At 41.7% G+C, this 15,077-nt stretch overlaps 1 protein-coding gene across 3 annotated transcripts in view; it reads right to left on the bottom strand.

The window, feature by feature from the left end:
• zgc:162816 (uncharacterized protein LOC571260 homolog) overlaps positions 1–15,077 on the bottom strand; it is a 50,425-nt gene extending 35,348 nt beyond the window's left edge. For all 3 annotated transcript variants that reach the window (XR_009512966.1, XM_059973889.1, XM_059973895.1), the window contains exons 1-3: positions 14,995–15,077; positions 13,844–14,007; positions 7,773–8,053 (exon numbers count right to left, since the gene is read on the bottom strand). Coding sequence is in view for 2 of the 3 variants with exons in the window: in XM_059973889.1 (XP_059829872.1) it covers positions 7,773–8,053; positions 13,844–13,992 (430 nt within the window). In the remaining variant the exon portion in view is untranslated. The remainder of the gene's footprint in view (positions 1–7,772; positions 8,054–13,843; positions 14,008–14,994) is intronic.

Raw genomic sequence — 15,077 nt, 5'->3', positions numbered from 1 at the left:
TTTATGCCTTTTGGAAACAGGTCATCTTTTGCTTGTTTAGCTATTCACAGTAACAGAAATTTCGACAAGGGGTGCCCAAACTTTTGCATGCCACTGTACATCACAAACAAGAGAAAATGTGCAGATGCTGGAAATCAAAATAATACACTCAAAATGCTGGAGGAACTCAGTAGGCCAAGCAGCATCTATAGAAAAGAGTAAACAATAGTAAACATAATGCATACATGAAAAGTTGCAGAATTATAGGTCAAAAACCGGAAAATGGGATTAGGCTGGGTAGTTCCTCATGTGATAAGAGAAACACAATGGGAGAAATGGCCTCCTGTATTGCAAACTTTCTGTGAACCCGTGAGGTGGGAATCTGAATATGTATTCAGTGGTGTGGAAGTCCCGCGTCCTTATTTAATGCCGAATCATATTCAAACCACAGACTGTAGTGCCACCTCGTGGCCATATGTTGGTAATGATCTGGTGACATTATTTCACGGTCAGGATCATGGCTGCTTGTGCCTTAAGCCACAGGACAGAGGTGGGTGAAGAGGGTTTCCCCACAGCAGGCAGCAAGGAAGCCCCATTTTAGATTTGTCTATCATCTTGAAGATCATCACAATTGCAGCATCTTTATGGTCTCCTGATGTATCCCCCACTTTACAGCTATGAGAAATAAAGTCATGATTTTCTGGCTGAAATTTCCTCAACATGGCAGCAAGAGAAATACAACAGCAGCTGTCACAGATGGCCATTTTCAATCTTGCTAAAGAGTCATAGAGTCACGGAGCCTTACAACATGTAAACGTGCCTTTCTGCTCAACTGATCCAAGCTGACTGGATTGCCCTACAAGCTGGTCCCATCTGTCTGCATTTGGCCCATAGACCTCGAAACATCTCCTATCCATGTAATTATCTAAATGGCTTTTAAATATTGCTTTTTCAGGCAGCTCCCTCTAAATAACCATCACCCTTTACCTGAAGAAGCTGCCCTAATGTCCCTTTGAATCTTTTGCTTCTCAATTTTAAGCTGTGTCCTCTTGCTTTTAGCACCCATTTCCCACGAGAAAGTTAAATACATCTACCCTGTCTACGCCCCTCGTGATCTTATATATCATGTCACCCCTCTTACCCTACTTTCCAGGGAATACACTCCTGCTCTACACAACCTCTCCTTGTAATCCAGGTCCCCTAGTCCAGGTAACATCCTGGTTAATCTTTTCTGCATTCTTTCTACTGTGGTAATGTCTTTCCTATAACAAGACAACCTAAGCTGCACATAAAATTCCAAGTGCAGCCTCACCAGTGTCTTATATAACTGTAATGCAGGGGTTCCCAATCTAGGGTTCATGGACCCTTCGGTTAATGGTAGGGGTCCATGCTTGTGAACACCTGCTGTAATTCAACTTCCTAACCAGCTGCACTCTCTTCACATCTGCCCCTCCGATTCCCACTGAATTCTGGGGTGGAAGGGCTATAATACAATTATCTCATGTTCCTAACTTCTACATATATGATTCCCCCATGAATATCTTTCCTAAGGGCTGTTTGTTATGTCTCCTTTCATTAAGAAGTCAACTCTCCTTTTCTTACCTGCACCTTTATCGTGTACCCTGGAACATTGAGCTGGCTGTCTTGCCCTTCCTCAGCCACGATTCCATTATAGCTCTGATATTCCTGCCCTTGGAGCTGTCCATGCCGAGTTCAAAATCCTTGACTGTCAAGCCTCCTGCATTGTAATAAATGCAGTTCAAACAAAGGGTCCTTTACTCTCCCTTTATTGTGATTCTGTTTGTGCTGATGACTAAATTTGGCCCTCATCAGCCACTCTATTGCACAGGGCCCCCCACCCTCCACAACTCTGATTTCAAAGCTCCTGACTAGCCCTAGCAAATTTTCCAAACAGGATATCTGTCCACCTCCAGTTCGGGTGCAGCCCAGCCCTTTCGTACAAGTTGCCACAGTAGTGTAGCGGCTAGCATGATGCCATTACAGCTCAAGGCAGCTTCAATTTCCTCTCACAGTCCAAAGACATGGAAGGTGGACTAATAGGTCGTAAATTGTCCTGAGATTGGGTTAGGGTTAATCAGGGTTGCTGGGATGGCATGGTGTATTGCTAAATAAATAAAATATAAATAGGTCACCTCTTCTCCAGAAGAGATCCCAGTGATCCAAGAACTCAGATACCTGCCCTCTCCACCAGCTCCTCACTCACGCGTTCATCTGAGCTATCTTTCCTTTGCCTCACTCACCAGGACGAGGCACAGGGAATAATCCAGAAATTGCTGCCCTGCAAGTCCTGCTGTTTAGGTTCTCTCCTAACTTGCCATATTCACTGCACAGGATCTCTGTCACTCCCTCGCAGACATGGTAACGATCCAGACAGAAGCAGGGAGTTCAGCTAAGCACACAGGCACTATCGGCACAACGTATGAGTGCTGAAGTGAATGAATAATATAGTGAAAGATAAAGGTCATTGAAATATTCTACCTCGCTCGCCCTGGATGGTTCGGGAACTTTTTAAGTGTTGCTGAAGCTATAGACAACCTTATTACCATGTCCCATCGATTTCCTGCCTTGAACCCTGGCTGCCATGCCAAAGATTTGCCACCTTCTGACCTTCCTCATCTTCGTCACGCCAATGAAAAGTGCAGCTAAAGCAGCTCTCAATCTCCCTTTACATTGAAAAATCTGCAAGTTACAAAGAAAGTTCAATAGAAAGACAATTACATTTTAAAAAAATGCAGCCACTGCAAATCTGAAGTAAAATTTGATGGTAGCAATTTGTATAAAATTCATAAATCTTCTTGGTCTGGAGCAGAAATCTTATCATTGCCAAGAGACATTGAGAACCCTGCAGCTCATGGTCAGGTTGAAAACGACCCTGGATATACCTAGTTCAGATAGCCACATCATTATTCTGCGGAGATGTTTGTACCAAATACACCAAGTGGTTGCTTTGTTAAGTACCTCCTATACCTAATAAAGTGAACACTGAGTGTATGTCCATGGTCTCCTGCTGCTGTAGCCCATCCACTTCAAGGTTCGATGTGTTGTACATTCAGAGATGCTCTTCTGCACACCACTGTTGTGGTTATTTGAGTTACTTTTTCAGCTTGAGCCAGTCTGGCCTCTCTCATTAACAAGGCATTTTCACCTACAGAACTGCTGCTCACTGGATGCTTTTGTTTTTTACGCCATTCTCTGTAAACTCAAGAGACTGTTGTGTGTGAAAATCCCAGGAGATCAGCAGATTCTGAAATACTCAAACCACCCCATCTGACAATCATTCACTTAGATCACATTTCTTCCCCATTCTGATGTTTGGTCTGAACAACAACTGAACTTCTTGACCATGTCTGCATGCTTTCACACGTTGAGTTGCTGCCACATGATTGGCTGATTAGATATTTACATTAACGAGCAGGTTTACAGGTGTACCTAATAGTGGCCACTAAGTGAGTATCATGCCCTCAGACTAAGAAAGTGAGTTTAATAGAATAATTGAAAAAAAACTGTTGTCTAACTAATACTTCTCCTTTGACCTACATTACCGGAAACAAATAAACTTCCTCATCTTTCTTACTGTGCTCTGTGGAATTTTGCTAGACAAGTTGACTGCTGTGCTTACCTAATTAAAAGTAATGTGTTGAATCTGAATATGAACTTAGAATTAATTTCTGCATGACAGAAAGCCGAAGCATCATACAGACTTGGCTCAGAAACGGCAAGAAATGCTACAAGTGTACAACAGCGACAATTTCCAGCTAGAAATTGTTATTCAGCTCCAGCTGATCATCAATGGCATCAGCATCCTAGATCACTGCAATCAGCAAGGTAACTGGACCACCCCAGAAAAACTCGTGGTGACGATAGCAGGCCAGGAGCTAGAGTATCTTTGAGTGAATGATTATTCTCCCAACTCCCCAAAGGTTTTGTACCATCTACAAAGCACAAGTCACAAAAGTCATGGAATACTTGCAAACTGGTTAAAAAAGTGCTGCTCCAATGCTTCAAGGACCTCAACATCGTTTAGGATAAAGCAACACACCCAAATACCACCCTATCCAGCACCAAAAACTCATTCCCCTCAGCACCAGCTGTCTGGCTGCAGTGTGTTCACATGCATGATATATTGAAGCAAAGTCTTAAGATTTCCTTGTCCGGGTCTCCCTGATCTGCAGCTTTCACCTACAAAGGGATAAGGAATAAGGAAAGCAGATGCAACGGAATGCCATTGATCGTAAGACAGGAACAACATCCAATCTCAGAAATGTATTACCCATTCTGTCATCAGCACTGGATCATAATCGTGGAACTCTTTAGCCAAGGAGATTCATTTGATAGACTGCAGAGGGCAGAAACAGCAGCACACAAGCCTGAGGACAGCAAGGGTTTTAGAACTTTACAAAGGACGACCACAGAATTGGTAACAAATGGAAAGATACAGTGACAGCAAACTGGCAGGAACAGGAAAAAGGACTGTAAGAGCTTCTACACAGGATTTCAGACAAAAGCCAAGTAAAGAGAAAAGTCAGTCCCTGCCAGACAGCGGCAGAAGAATTTGTAATGAGGGAGAAACAAGTGGCAGAGAAGTTAAACCCATACTTCTGTGGCTGCTTTCACAAAACAAAACCTGCCAGAGAACCAGAGATCTAACAAGCATGGGGGACTTAATATTGATTTTAAGTAGACATACTAGGGACTGGTAAGACTGAAAGGTGACAAATTCCAAGGACTTGATGTTATACAATCCAGATTGTATTTTTATTTACTTAGAGACGTAGGGTGGAATAGACCCCTCTAGCCCAGCAGCCCACAACAACATCGATTTAACCTTAACATAATCAGGGGTCGATTTAAACTGACCAATTAACCTAACCACTGCATCTTTAGACTGGGAGAAAACCAAGCAGCCTGGAGTAAAGCCACACATTCCACCAGGAGAAAGTACAGAGACCCCTGAGAGGGGAGGGGGAGATTGAACTCCAAACTACAATGCCCTGAGCTGCAATAGTGTTGCGATCAACCCTCCACTACCTTGACACCCACTTTCAGGAAAAGTGGCTATTGAATAGTGAACAGACTGGTTACTTGAAATTCCACAGATTCTGAATTGGAAGAGAGCAAAATGTGACTCCACTATTTAAAAAGGCAGAAAATGAGAAAAGTGAGATCCACAAACCTGTTAGCTTAACGTCAGAGTAAGGAAATCTATAAAGAATATTGTAACAGAATACCTACAAAAGGACTGAACACAGTTGGCATGGAACTATAAAAGTAAAACTAAGTTTGCCAGTTCGATTTGGAGTTCTTTGAGAGCAGTGGAATAGAGCAAGGGGAATAGAAAATACCGCATATCCCGTTGATAGGGAGTATTTGTTTTTACATTAGGGTTTTGGTAAGATTTCACACAGATGGGTGGGCAAGATTGGATCACATGGCATACACTAGCCTGGATTCAGAATTTGTTGATGGATAGAAAGCAAAGATTGGGAATAAACAGATTTTTTTCCAGGTTGCAGATTATGACTAGTGGGATACCAAAGTGACCAGCTGTTCACTTTCTTTGTCAAAATTTGGCTGAGGGGACCAAATGTCATTTTACCAAAAGGAAGTGGAATGATAAAAAGGGAGAGGCTGTAAGGAGTGAATACATACAAATTAAGTGAGAGCTTGAAAAAAAAGTAAACCTTGTTCAGTTGGTAGATTCTGTCCTAAAGGACTTTGGTGTGTATAATTCACTGAAGGGTAACATGCAGGTGCATCAAATAGTTAGGAAGATAAATCACAAGTTGGTCTTAGTTATGAAAGGATTTGAGTACCGGCCTGAAGGGTGTCTACATGCAATTATATAGGGCTCCAGTGAGACCCCACTGTGGGTATCATCTATGGTTTTGATCTCCTTACTTTAAAAAGGATGTATTTGGCATAGTGAAATGCAATAAAGTTTTGCCATATGAGGAATGATTGAGCAGACTGAAACAGTATTCCCTTGTGTTTTGAAGAATGAGATATCTCATAGAAACTTTCAAAATGCTTCCACGATTCATTAAGCGAATGCAGGGAAGGTTCTTCCCTGAAAAAGGAATCAAAGACAGGGTCACAACTTCAAAGGGTAGTGCAGGGAAAATGGTGTCCATCTGCAATGATCCTGAAGAAAAGTGCAGCAGGTTCAAAGGTCCAAATGGCCTATGCCTGCTCCCATTTCTGATGTACGCATGTACTGGACCAAACTTAGCCTACTTCTGCTCATTGTTCATAAAGATTAAAGATTACTTTTACTTGTCACATGTATATTGAAACATCAAAACTCACAGTGAAATGCATCATTTTGGATCAACAACCAACACAGTCCAAGGATGTGCTGGGGGCAGCCATGGTGCCGGCATGCTTTTAACGCCAACATAGCATGCCTACAACTTAACATGTACAGTTGGAAATATGGGAGAAGATTAGAGCACTTGAAAGAAACCTACATGGTCATGGGGAGAACAAACAATCTACTTACTAACTGATGGGGGAGGAAACTAAAGCATCTGACAGAGACTCACACAGTCAGGGAGAGAATGTATAAATTCCCTATAGACAGTGGCATGAATTGAACCCCAGCCACTGGCACTGTAAAGAGTTACTACCATGCCACCTTAGGTTTATATACACCATAGTGTTCCTATCAAAATGAATTCATCTAGTAGCTAACTGTCCCATCAAAGCACAATGTTTTAACAAAATAAAGAACTTACATGTACAGAGTATATACAGAAAATCTCAGTTTTTCATAACCATTTGAAATATAAACATTGTGGGAATGTAAGGAAATGTCAGCCAGTATTATGTCCCACAAATAGTAACATGATATCGGTGGGATACTTGTTGTAGAAATGCTGGTTGAGGGAAAATCGATTCCTCTTCCAACTTCCTTCCTCTTCTGTCAGTCATGCCACAGGATCTTACAGTCTCAAAATAGGTCAGAAATTGGCAATCTAAAGCAAAAAGGGAAAATTGCAGAAACACTCAGCATCTATGGAGAGAGAATCGTTAATATTTCAAATTGATGTACTTAGATCAGAACTCAGAAAGTACAGAAATAATATGTTTTAGAGTAAATAAATGGGGAAGAGTGAATAGAAAGCAATAGTTCAGGTTTGAGATAGCTGGAAGGCAAAAGATAACATGTGAAGACAAAGGATATTACATGGTAATAGAACTTTATATCCATCCAAGTGGAGTGACAGGATCTGACTTTAATGCCTCTATTGACTTATGAAATTTTTCCTGGAGCCGCACTGAACTACAAATATAAGTCAATACATCAGTCATCGAATTTATTGTCATATGCACAAGTCCAATGAAAAACTTACCTGCAGCAGCATCACAGGTACACAGATAGACAACACTCACAAGAAAAACACAAATTAACAATGTAAATTAGGAAGGACGCAATTAGAATAAAAACAAGTCAATGTAGTGAACCTCAAATACAGGGTTTCAATACATTTCTTCTGACATCACGATTAAGATAACCCCACTGATCTAAGACTGAGTATCACAATACTCTAACTTTCCCAGAATGGCCCATTACCCTTAGTACCCTGGACTCTCCCAAGTATTCTCCACTGTACCCAGGACAACATTTAATCCTTCACCCATCATAAGATTTTACAGTCATCGCCACATGGTGGATCCCTGCTATGTCTCCTGCATTGAATGGTTTGATAATGAATAGCCCTTTCATCTTTCCTCTCCTTTCCTAGTCCATACATCACACCAAGCCACTTCACCTCTTCCATTGTTGCAGTCCAACTTTAACCAGACCAGCCACGACTTCTTGTCTCGCAGACGTCTCCTCTTGAGCTCTAGCACAGCCACCTCACTGTCAACCAGCACGTGGAACATCTCCAGTCTTTCTGCTAGCTCTGCACAGGCTTCCACCTTGTCAATAGGCAATGGATAGGCATACAGGATATCATCATAGCCATTGTCAGCATAGAAACGGGCTTCAGTCAACGTAGAAACAACAATGCAGCGTTGAGAGCCTCTAGTCATTATATCTGCACACTCCCTGAAATTAGAAAAGCAGAAGCCACAAGCTTTATGTGGATGCTTGAAACTAATCAGAGCACCCTCCCGCTCTCGTACATATCAAACAGTTTGTCACATGGCTACCTACAAGCGTGTAAGCCTCAATATTCTGATAACTTTTTGTGTGAAACATTATCTGATGTCCTCTACAAACCCATATAGAAATAATTTTAAAATATTGTTCCATCCATGACATTAATGAACTCAAAACATCCACCTCGGTCTATCAAGAATTGCTTCATAATACCTGGAACAAATTTTAACAACAGCTCGAACTATTTACTGTAGCTTATTTTTCACTTGGTGCAGGCACTTTCATCTGAGAGGGATGAAAATCCACATGGCATGGTCACGCTGAAGCCTGAGCCATCTCCAACACTGTTCTACAGCAGGATCTGAAGTGGGACAGATTCCCATGAGATTTGAACCCAGTGCTTTCCAAATACATGGAGTCAATGGTTGGAATGTAATACTGAGTCATGTTTTTTCTCTCGATTAGCACTGCATAATCAATTGGACACTTCCTTTAGCACTGCATGCAACAGCTTTAGGTTGTGCTCTCGTCTAAGTACTTTCATTAACTTACAAACCAGTTGGCTTTGTCAGCAATTTATCACCATAGTAACGCTGGCCTCAGATACATGCCCTTCCCCCGTTCCTTCTGCAATTTTCAACTTACTTGTTTTCTGCCTTTCATAGTTCTGACAAGATGTGTTTGACCTTAAATATCAACTTTGTTTCCCCACCCATGACAGCATGATCTGCTAAGCCTCCCCCACTACCACTACCAGGTTTTTCCCCTTGGGCACTGCCTAATCTATAAAGCCACCCCTCCCCCACTACCATTTCCAGGTCAAAGGTAATTGCAGATTAGAGGAATAACACCTCATGTTATGCCTGGACAGTCTCCAAATTGGCAGCATGAACAACAAATTCTCAAACTAACCACCCCCCCCCCCCCGTCCCTTTTCCCTTTTTTTTCCTCCCTTTCCACCTGATCTAACTGGCCACATCACCCTAATTCCTTGCCCTTCCACAACCGCCCATCAGCCACACACAGTCCTCCCAACAGTTACCCTCCCCACCGCTCTGTCTTTGTTCCATACTCTATTGTCCTTTCCAATCAGATTCCGTCTTCTTCAGCCCTTTGTCACTTCCACCTATCACCTCCAAGCTTCTGACATCATTCCCACTCTTTCTCCTCATGCATCTGCTAATCAACTCTGGATTGTTAACTGAGCCAAGTGCAAATTGGCACAGAGTTAGCAGGATCAGAGAGCTAAAATGTGGCTCAAAGATTGGTGTGGGGAAAGTGGGTTTGAACTTGTGGGACATTGCAGTACTGGGGAAGGGGGGAGCTGTTCTGACAGGATTGGCTCTACCCAAAGCATGCTGGGACCAAGATCCTGGCAAATAACATAACTAGGGCTGTGAATGGGGGCATTGTCAACAATTTGCAAAAGGGAAAGAGAGTGCCCAAGGTAAAAAAAAAGACAAAACATTTAAAAAGAGATAAGTATTTAACCTCAGGTTACATGAAGACAAAATTGAAAAGGATGATGAATTACAGGACTGAAGGTGTAAAATCTAAATGCACAGGGTATATGTAATACGATAGATGGACTTGTAGCGCATTTAGAAATTGGCATATATGACACTGCAGACATCACCTCGTTGTGACTGAAAGAAGATCACAGCTGGGAGCTTAATATCTAAGGATGCACATCATTATAGAAAGGACAGACTGATGGTTAGATGGTGTTGGGTGGCTTTGTTAGTAAAATCAAAACCTTAGAAAGAAGTGATATAGTATAAGAAGATGTAAAATCCTTCTGAGTAGAGATAAGAAACGGCAAAGGTAAAAGACTCTTACGGGAGTCAGAATCAGAATCAGAATCCTTTATTATTGACAAGTAAGAGGACACATACAGGGAATTTAAAGCCAGTTTCCCTGAGCTCTCTCTGTACAGAATTACAAGCAAACAAAAACAATAGTGCAAATAATCATAAACTATATACAATGAGGTCCACCTCATTGAATGTACAGGTGGACTTGATTTATAATAGACTAAGATTCAAGTGTTCATAAGACTGATGGCATACAGAGAGAAACTGTTCTTGTACCTATTTGTCCTGGCATACAGTGATCTAAAGCGCCTACCAGAAGGAAGGAGTTGGAACAGGTGATGTCCAGGGTGTGATGGGTCTACAATAATACTGCCTCCAAAAGCAATACAAACCTCCAAAGAGTAGCTAAAATATAAGGTATAAATTACAATGGGAGATAGAAAAGGTAAAAAGGGCAATGCTACAACGGTCACAGTGGATTTCAGTATGCAGGTAGATTGGGAACATCAAGTTGGTGTTGGATCCCAAGAGAGAGAATTTGTAGAATCCCTAGGGGATTGCTTTTTCGAGCAGCTTGTGTTCAAGCCCACTAGGGAAATGGCAATTCTGGATTGGGTGTTGTGTAATGAACCAGATTTGAACAGGGAGCTTAAGGTAAAGGAACCCTTAGGAGACAATGATCATAATATGATAGAATTCACCTTGTACCCTATATCAGTATTACATGGAACTACAGGGACACGAGAGAGGAGCTGGCCAAAGTTAATTGGAAGGAGACACTAGCAGAGATGATGGTAGAGCTGCAAAAGCTGGAATTTCTGAGAGCAATTCGGAAGATGCAGGATGGATACATCCCAAAGATGAAGAAATGTTTTAAAGGGAAGAGGCTGAGGCTAACAAAAGAAGTCAAAGACAGCAAAAAAGCAAAAGAGAGGGAACACAATGAGGCAAAAATTAGTGGAAAGCTAGAGGATGGGGAAACTTTTGAAAATCTATAGAAGGCAGCTAAAAAAAAGTAATTGAGAGAGAAAAAGATGAAATATGAAGGTAAGTTAGCCAATAATATAAACAGAGATAACAGATTTTTTTTCTTAGATGTGCATATGAAGTGTAATAGAGAGACAAGTGTGGATTCTGGACTGCTGGAAAATGATGCTGGAGAGGCAATAATTGGGGAAAAATAAATGTTGGAGGAACTAAAAATAAAGACAACAGTATTCCAGAAATTTGAGCATGTTAGAGAGCAGAAATGAGTATAGTTGGTACTGTAAGAGAAGGTGCTTGGGAAGCTGAAAAGGAGTCCTGCTGAAGGATCTTAGCACACAATGTCAACTGTACTCTTTTCCATCGATGCTTCCTGGCCTGATGAGTTCCTTCAGTAGTCTGTGGGTGTTGCCTGGATTTCCAGCATCTGCAGATTTTATCTTGTTTGTGATTTCATTTTGAGATGACTGGAAAATAAAAGTAAGGCTGAAGTTTTATAAGGCATTGTTCAGACTTCATTTGGAGTATTATGAACAGTTTTGGGCCCATTATCTAAGAAAAACATGCTGGCTTTGGAGAGGGCCCAGAGGAGATTCATTAGAATGATTCCAGCAATGGTAATGTATGGGAGAATATGATGGCTGTGGGCCTGTACTTACTGGAATTTAGAAGAACGAGGAGGGGAAATCTCATTGAAACCTACCAAACATTGAAAAGTCTCAGTAGAGAGATGTGGAAAGGATGTTTTCCATATTGAGAAAGTCTAGGACCAGAGGGCACAGCCTCAGAATACAGGGACTTCACTTTACAACGGAGATGAGAAAGAAGTTCTTTAGCCATAGGGTAGTAAATCTGTGGAATTCAGTGCCATAGATGGCTGTGGAGTCATTGGGTATATTTAAAGTGGAGGCTGATAGGTTCTTGATTTGTAAGGGTGTCAAAGGTAGAAGGTAGAATAATTTTGTCTGAGAGGTAAAGTAAATGATAGAATGTCAGGCAGATCGAATGGCCTAATTCTATTCCCATGTCTTATGGTTTTATGGTAATTCCCTGCACCTGCATCTACCTATCAACTGCCAGTTCTTGCTTCACCTCTTTCCACCACCTTTTCATACTGGTTGTTTTCCCTCTTTCTTTCTAGTCCAGGGATGGGTAGAAATTTCAACTACCCTTTTCCATCCATAGTTGCTGCAAGACCTACTGAATTCCTCCCGTCGTCTGTGTATTGCTTCAGATTTTAGCAAACGCAGTCTCCTGAGTCTCCAATACTGTATACAAAAGTTATCGGGTTTCTTGCGACTTTGGAGTGAGCCCTGGCTGAAAAGCCCACACCCCCAGAGTCATGGTTTACATATTCAACATTTCCCAATTGGAGGTAAATAGATATTTGATAAGCAAGGGCATGCAGTGTTACCACATTAAACAGGGAATGCAGATCTGAAATCACAGTCTTGATTATCTATTTACTTTATCAGTATGTTTATTTTGGAAACTGCTGACAATGTCAACCTCTTACAGATTCCTCTTTGGTTAACCATTCTTATTCTCCGCCTGATAATTTCTTAACTGTGTTAGTTTCTGTGCTTCCTCTGCCCCCCCCACCCCACCCCACCCCACCCCACACGCTAACAAGTATCCTTCAATCTGCTGATTCTCAGTGTTACAAGGTTTGGAGTAAACTATCCCAAAAATCCTTTTCCTCAATTGTCTTGGCAAAAGTGATTGGACACCTTAATATTAATGATATAATGCCACTATATCTGAAACTGCATTGTCCCAATCAAGGTTCTAATTGCATCAACATTTTCACAGGTGCCTAATCACCTGTAATTCATTCCTGAAGATCCACAGGTTAAGGCTGATTTATACTTGTGCATACGGGCTACGCCATAGCCCTGATTTTCACTTCTACATCGCTCATCAGTGTAGTAAGCATGCGTTGGTGTGCGCCAAAATGCAAGTTGGTGGTAGGGTTTCTATGCCACTGTGCTGAGTTTCTTCATGAGAGACATGGATGAGGAAATGCATTTCAAACATTTTTGCATGTCAGCAGGTAGATTTAACGATTTGGTTCATCTATTTCGCATCGGTGTACGCACAGCCTACAGACATGGCGGAGAAGAAGCAACCGGAAATGCGATGCTACCAAGCAGACCAGTCACACTTGTTGTGTTCTGCGTTGCTGCAACGCGTGAGTTAAGGCTGATTTATACTTGTGTGTCACACCAATGCCGTACCCTATGCCTTAGGGTGACGTGCACCTCCCCAGAAAAGTAACTCATTGAAACCCCCCCGCCAACTAGCAATTTGGCACACACCAACGCACACTGGCTACGGCATAGGCAGCAGCGTAGCCCGTACGCACAAGTATAAATCAGCCTTTACTTTCAATACCTGTCAACCCTGACTCCCTTTGTGTTCTTCCTCCATTCTCCCTTCAAATTCTTTATGCTTTAAACTCTACTTCTTCTGCCTTGATTTTGTGACTCTGTGTCCCTTCCTGATTGGGCTTGGACTCATTTCTCACCTCCCTCTTGCCTCATGACTCGGAGTTCCATCCATTGTCTCTTACCTCAGAATCCCCCTCATTTACCTCCTACCCTACTCCGCTCCCAATGCCCTGTGGCTCAGACCCTGCACAGTCTCTCCCGACAAAGAATTGAGGTTGATGTAATGTCACAGAAGTTAGAAACATCTTTTTGATTAATAATTTCCACTGACCTTCTTCCCATATATTTAAAATGCTCTAAGATCTTTTCTGTACCGATGATTCAGCTTTTGCAGAATACCATGGAATAAAAATAATAATAATTTAACCACGTGCAGTTCTACAACAGATTTCGCCAGTCCTCCAGGCCTAGGACACTGAACTATTTCTCCACCGGCTTCCTGAATTTCCAGATTTTTCAGTTTGCTATTTCATCAGCCTGGTACTTACAGAGTTTTGTGAGTTTTCATATGTGGCCTGAGTTGAACTCCCAAAGTCTGACATCGCTCAGTCATTTTCCTGGCATTACTTTTAACCTTCCGGATATCAACAGTGAACGCTGGGGTGAAAAGTTGCTGGATTGATGCTACAGAAACCATGGCTTCTTTTGATCCCTAGAGTAAAGGCACAAACTCTGATCAATGACCTTGTCAGGTAATGCATTTTCGTAAAGTCAATGACACTGATTTGTTACGAAAACCTGCCACTCTAGTTGCCTGACACATCCATCTGCACAGCAACTACTCCATGGGAGGTAGAAAGGTTTCTTGTTACCTGATTGGAGGATTCATGACCATCATGAAACCGTCTTCCTCCTACCACTCTATTGCCCCATTATTTTTTCCCTCCTAAGTTCCTCACAGTAGTGTCCTCAGGGTTAATATTTAACTTTAGGAAGCTGCAGGACATTTGATTCCCACCACAAAGCTAATACACCAACACTGAACAGCAATGGTAAGTTTAGAAGTTTTATGGTCTTAATTTCAAGCCCATGCACTGGGAGCACACAAAGGGCACATGTTATAAACAGCAAGAGGAGAACACCATCTCACAAACTACCACCCACCCTGCCAACCATGTATGGTTTTGTGGCAAAATCTGGTTTTCACCACCTTAGAAGTCACGCCACAAAACCAGAGTGGAAGCAAATCATCCCAGATCTCGAGGGTCTCCCTCAGAAGGAAAACGGTTTAATGTTAACAAAGTTAAAGGCATCTGGACATATTGATGAGGCTATCAATAAATGTTACTGAATCTAATAAACAGCGACACAGTGTACAAATCAAAGGAGAAGTCAATTTGCCAAGCTACATCAGACTCCCCTGAACTTCCTCTGAGAGGTATACACAAATATTGCTGCCCCTCCCAACAAATTAAAGCTTTACACTCATCCCAAAGGCTTCTCCTGCATGTGGGTTCATTAAGATTAATATTATGCAAGGCAAGTCAGCGTTTATAAATTGGATGAAGGCAGAATCTGGTACCTGTTGTGCATTACAATTAGTGGCAAAAATAAAGTCTTACACATCCAAACTAAAAGCATAGCTATATTTAAATGTAAGGAATAGTCTTTACAATCATTCTATTTCATACTGTTTTACCTTTTCACTGTTTGTCCCTTTCAGGATATATTCACTTCAAAGCTCATGTTAGGCACAAAGATTCAATGTTGCAGTGAGTCAAG

This window comes from Hypanus sabinus, chromosome 1 (genome assembly GCF_030144855.1).
Source record: "Hypanus sabinus isolate sHypSab1 chromosome 1, sHypSab1.hap1, whole genome shotgun sequence".
NCBI lineage: Eukaryota > Metazoa > Chordata > Chondrichthyes > Myliobatiformes > Dasyatidae > Hypanus > Hypanus sabinus.
The sequence above is the reverse complement of the archived record's forward strand: the minus strand, read 5'-3'. Positions and strand labels throughout refer to the sequence as shown.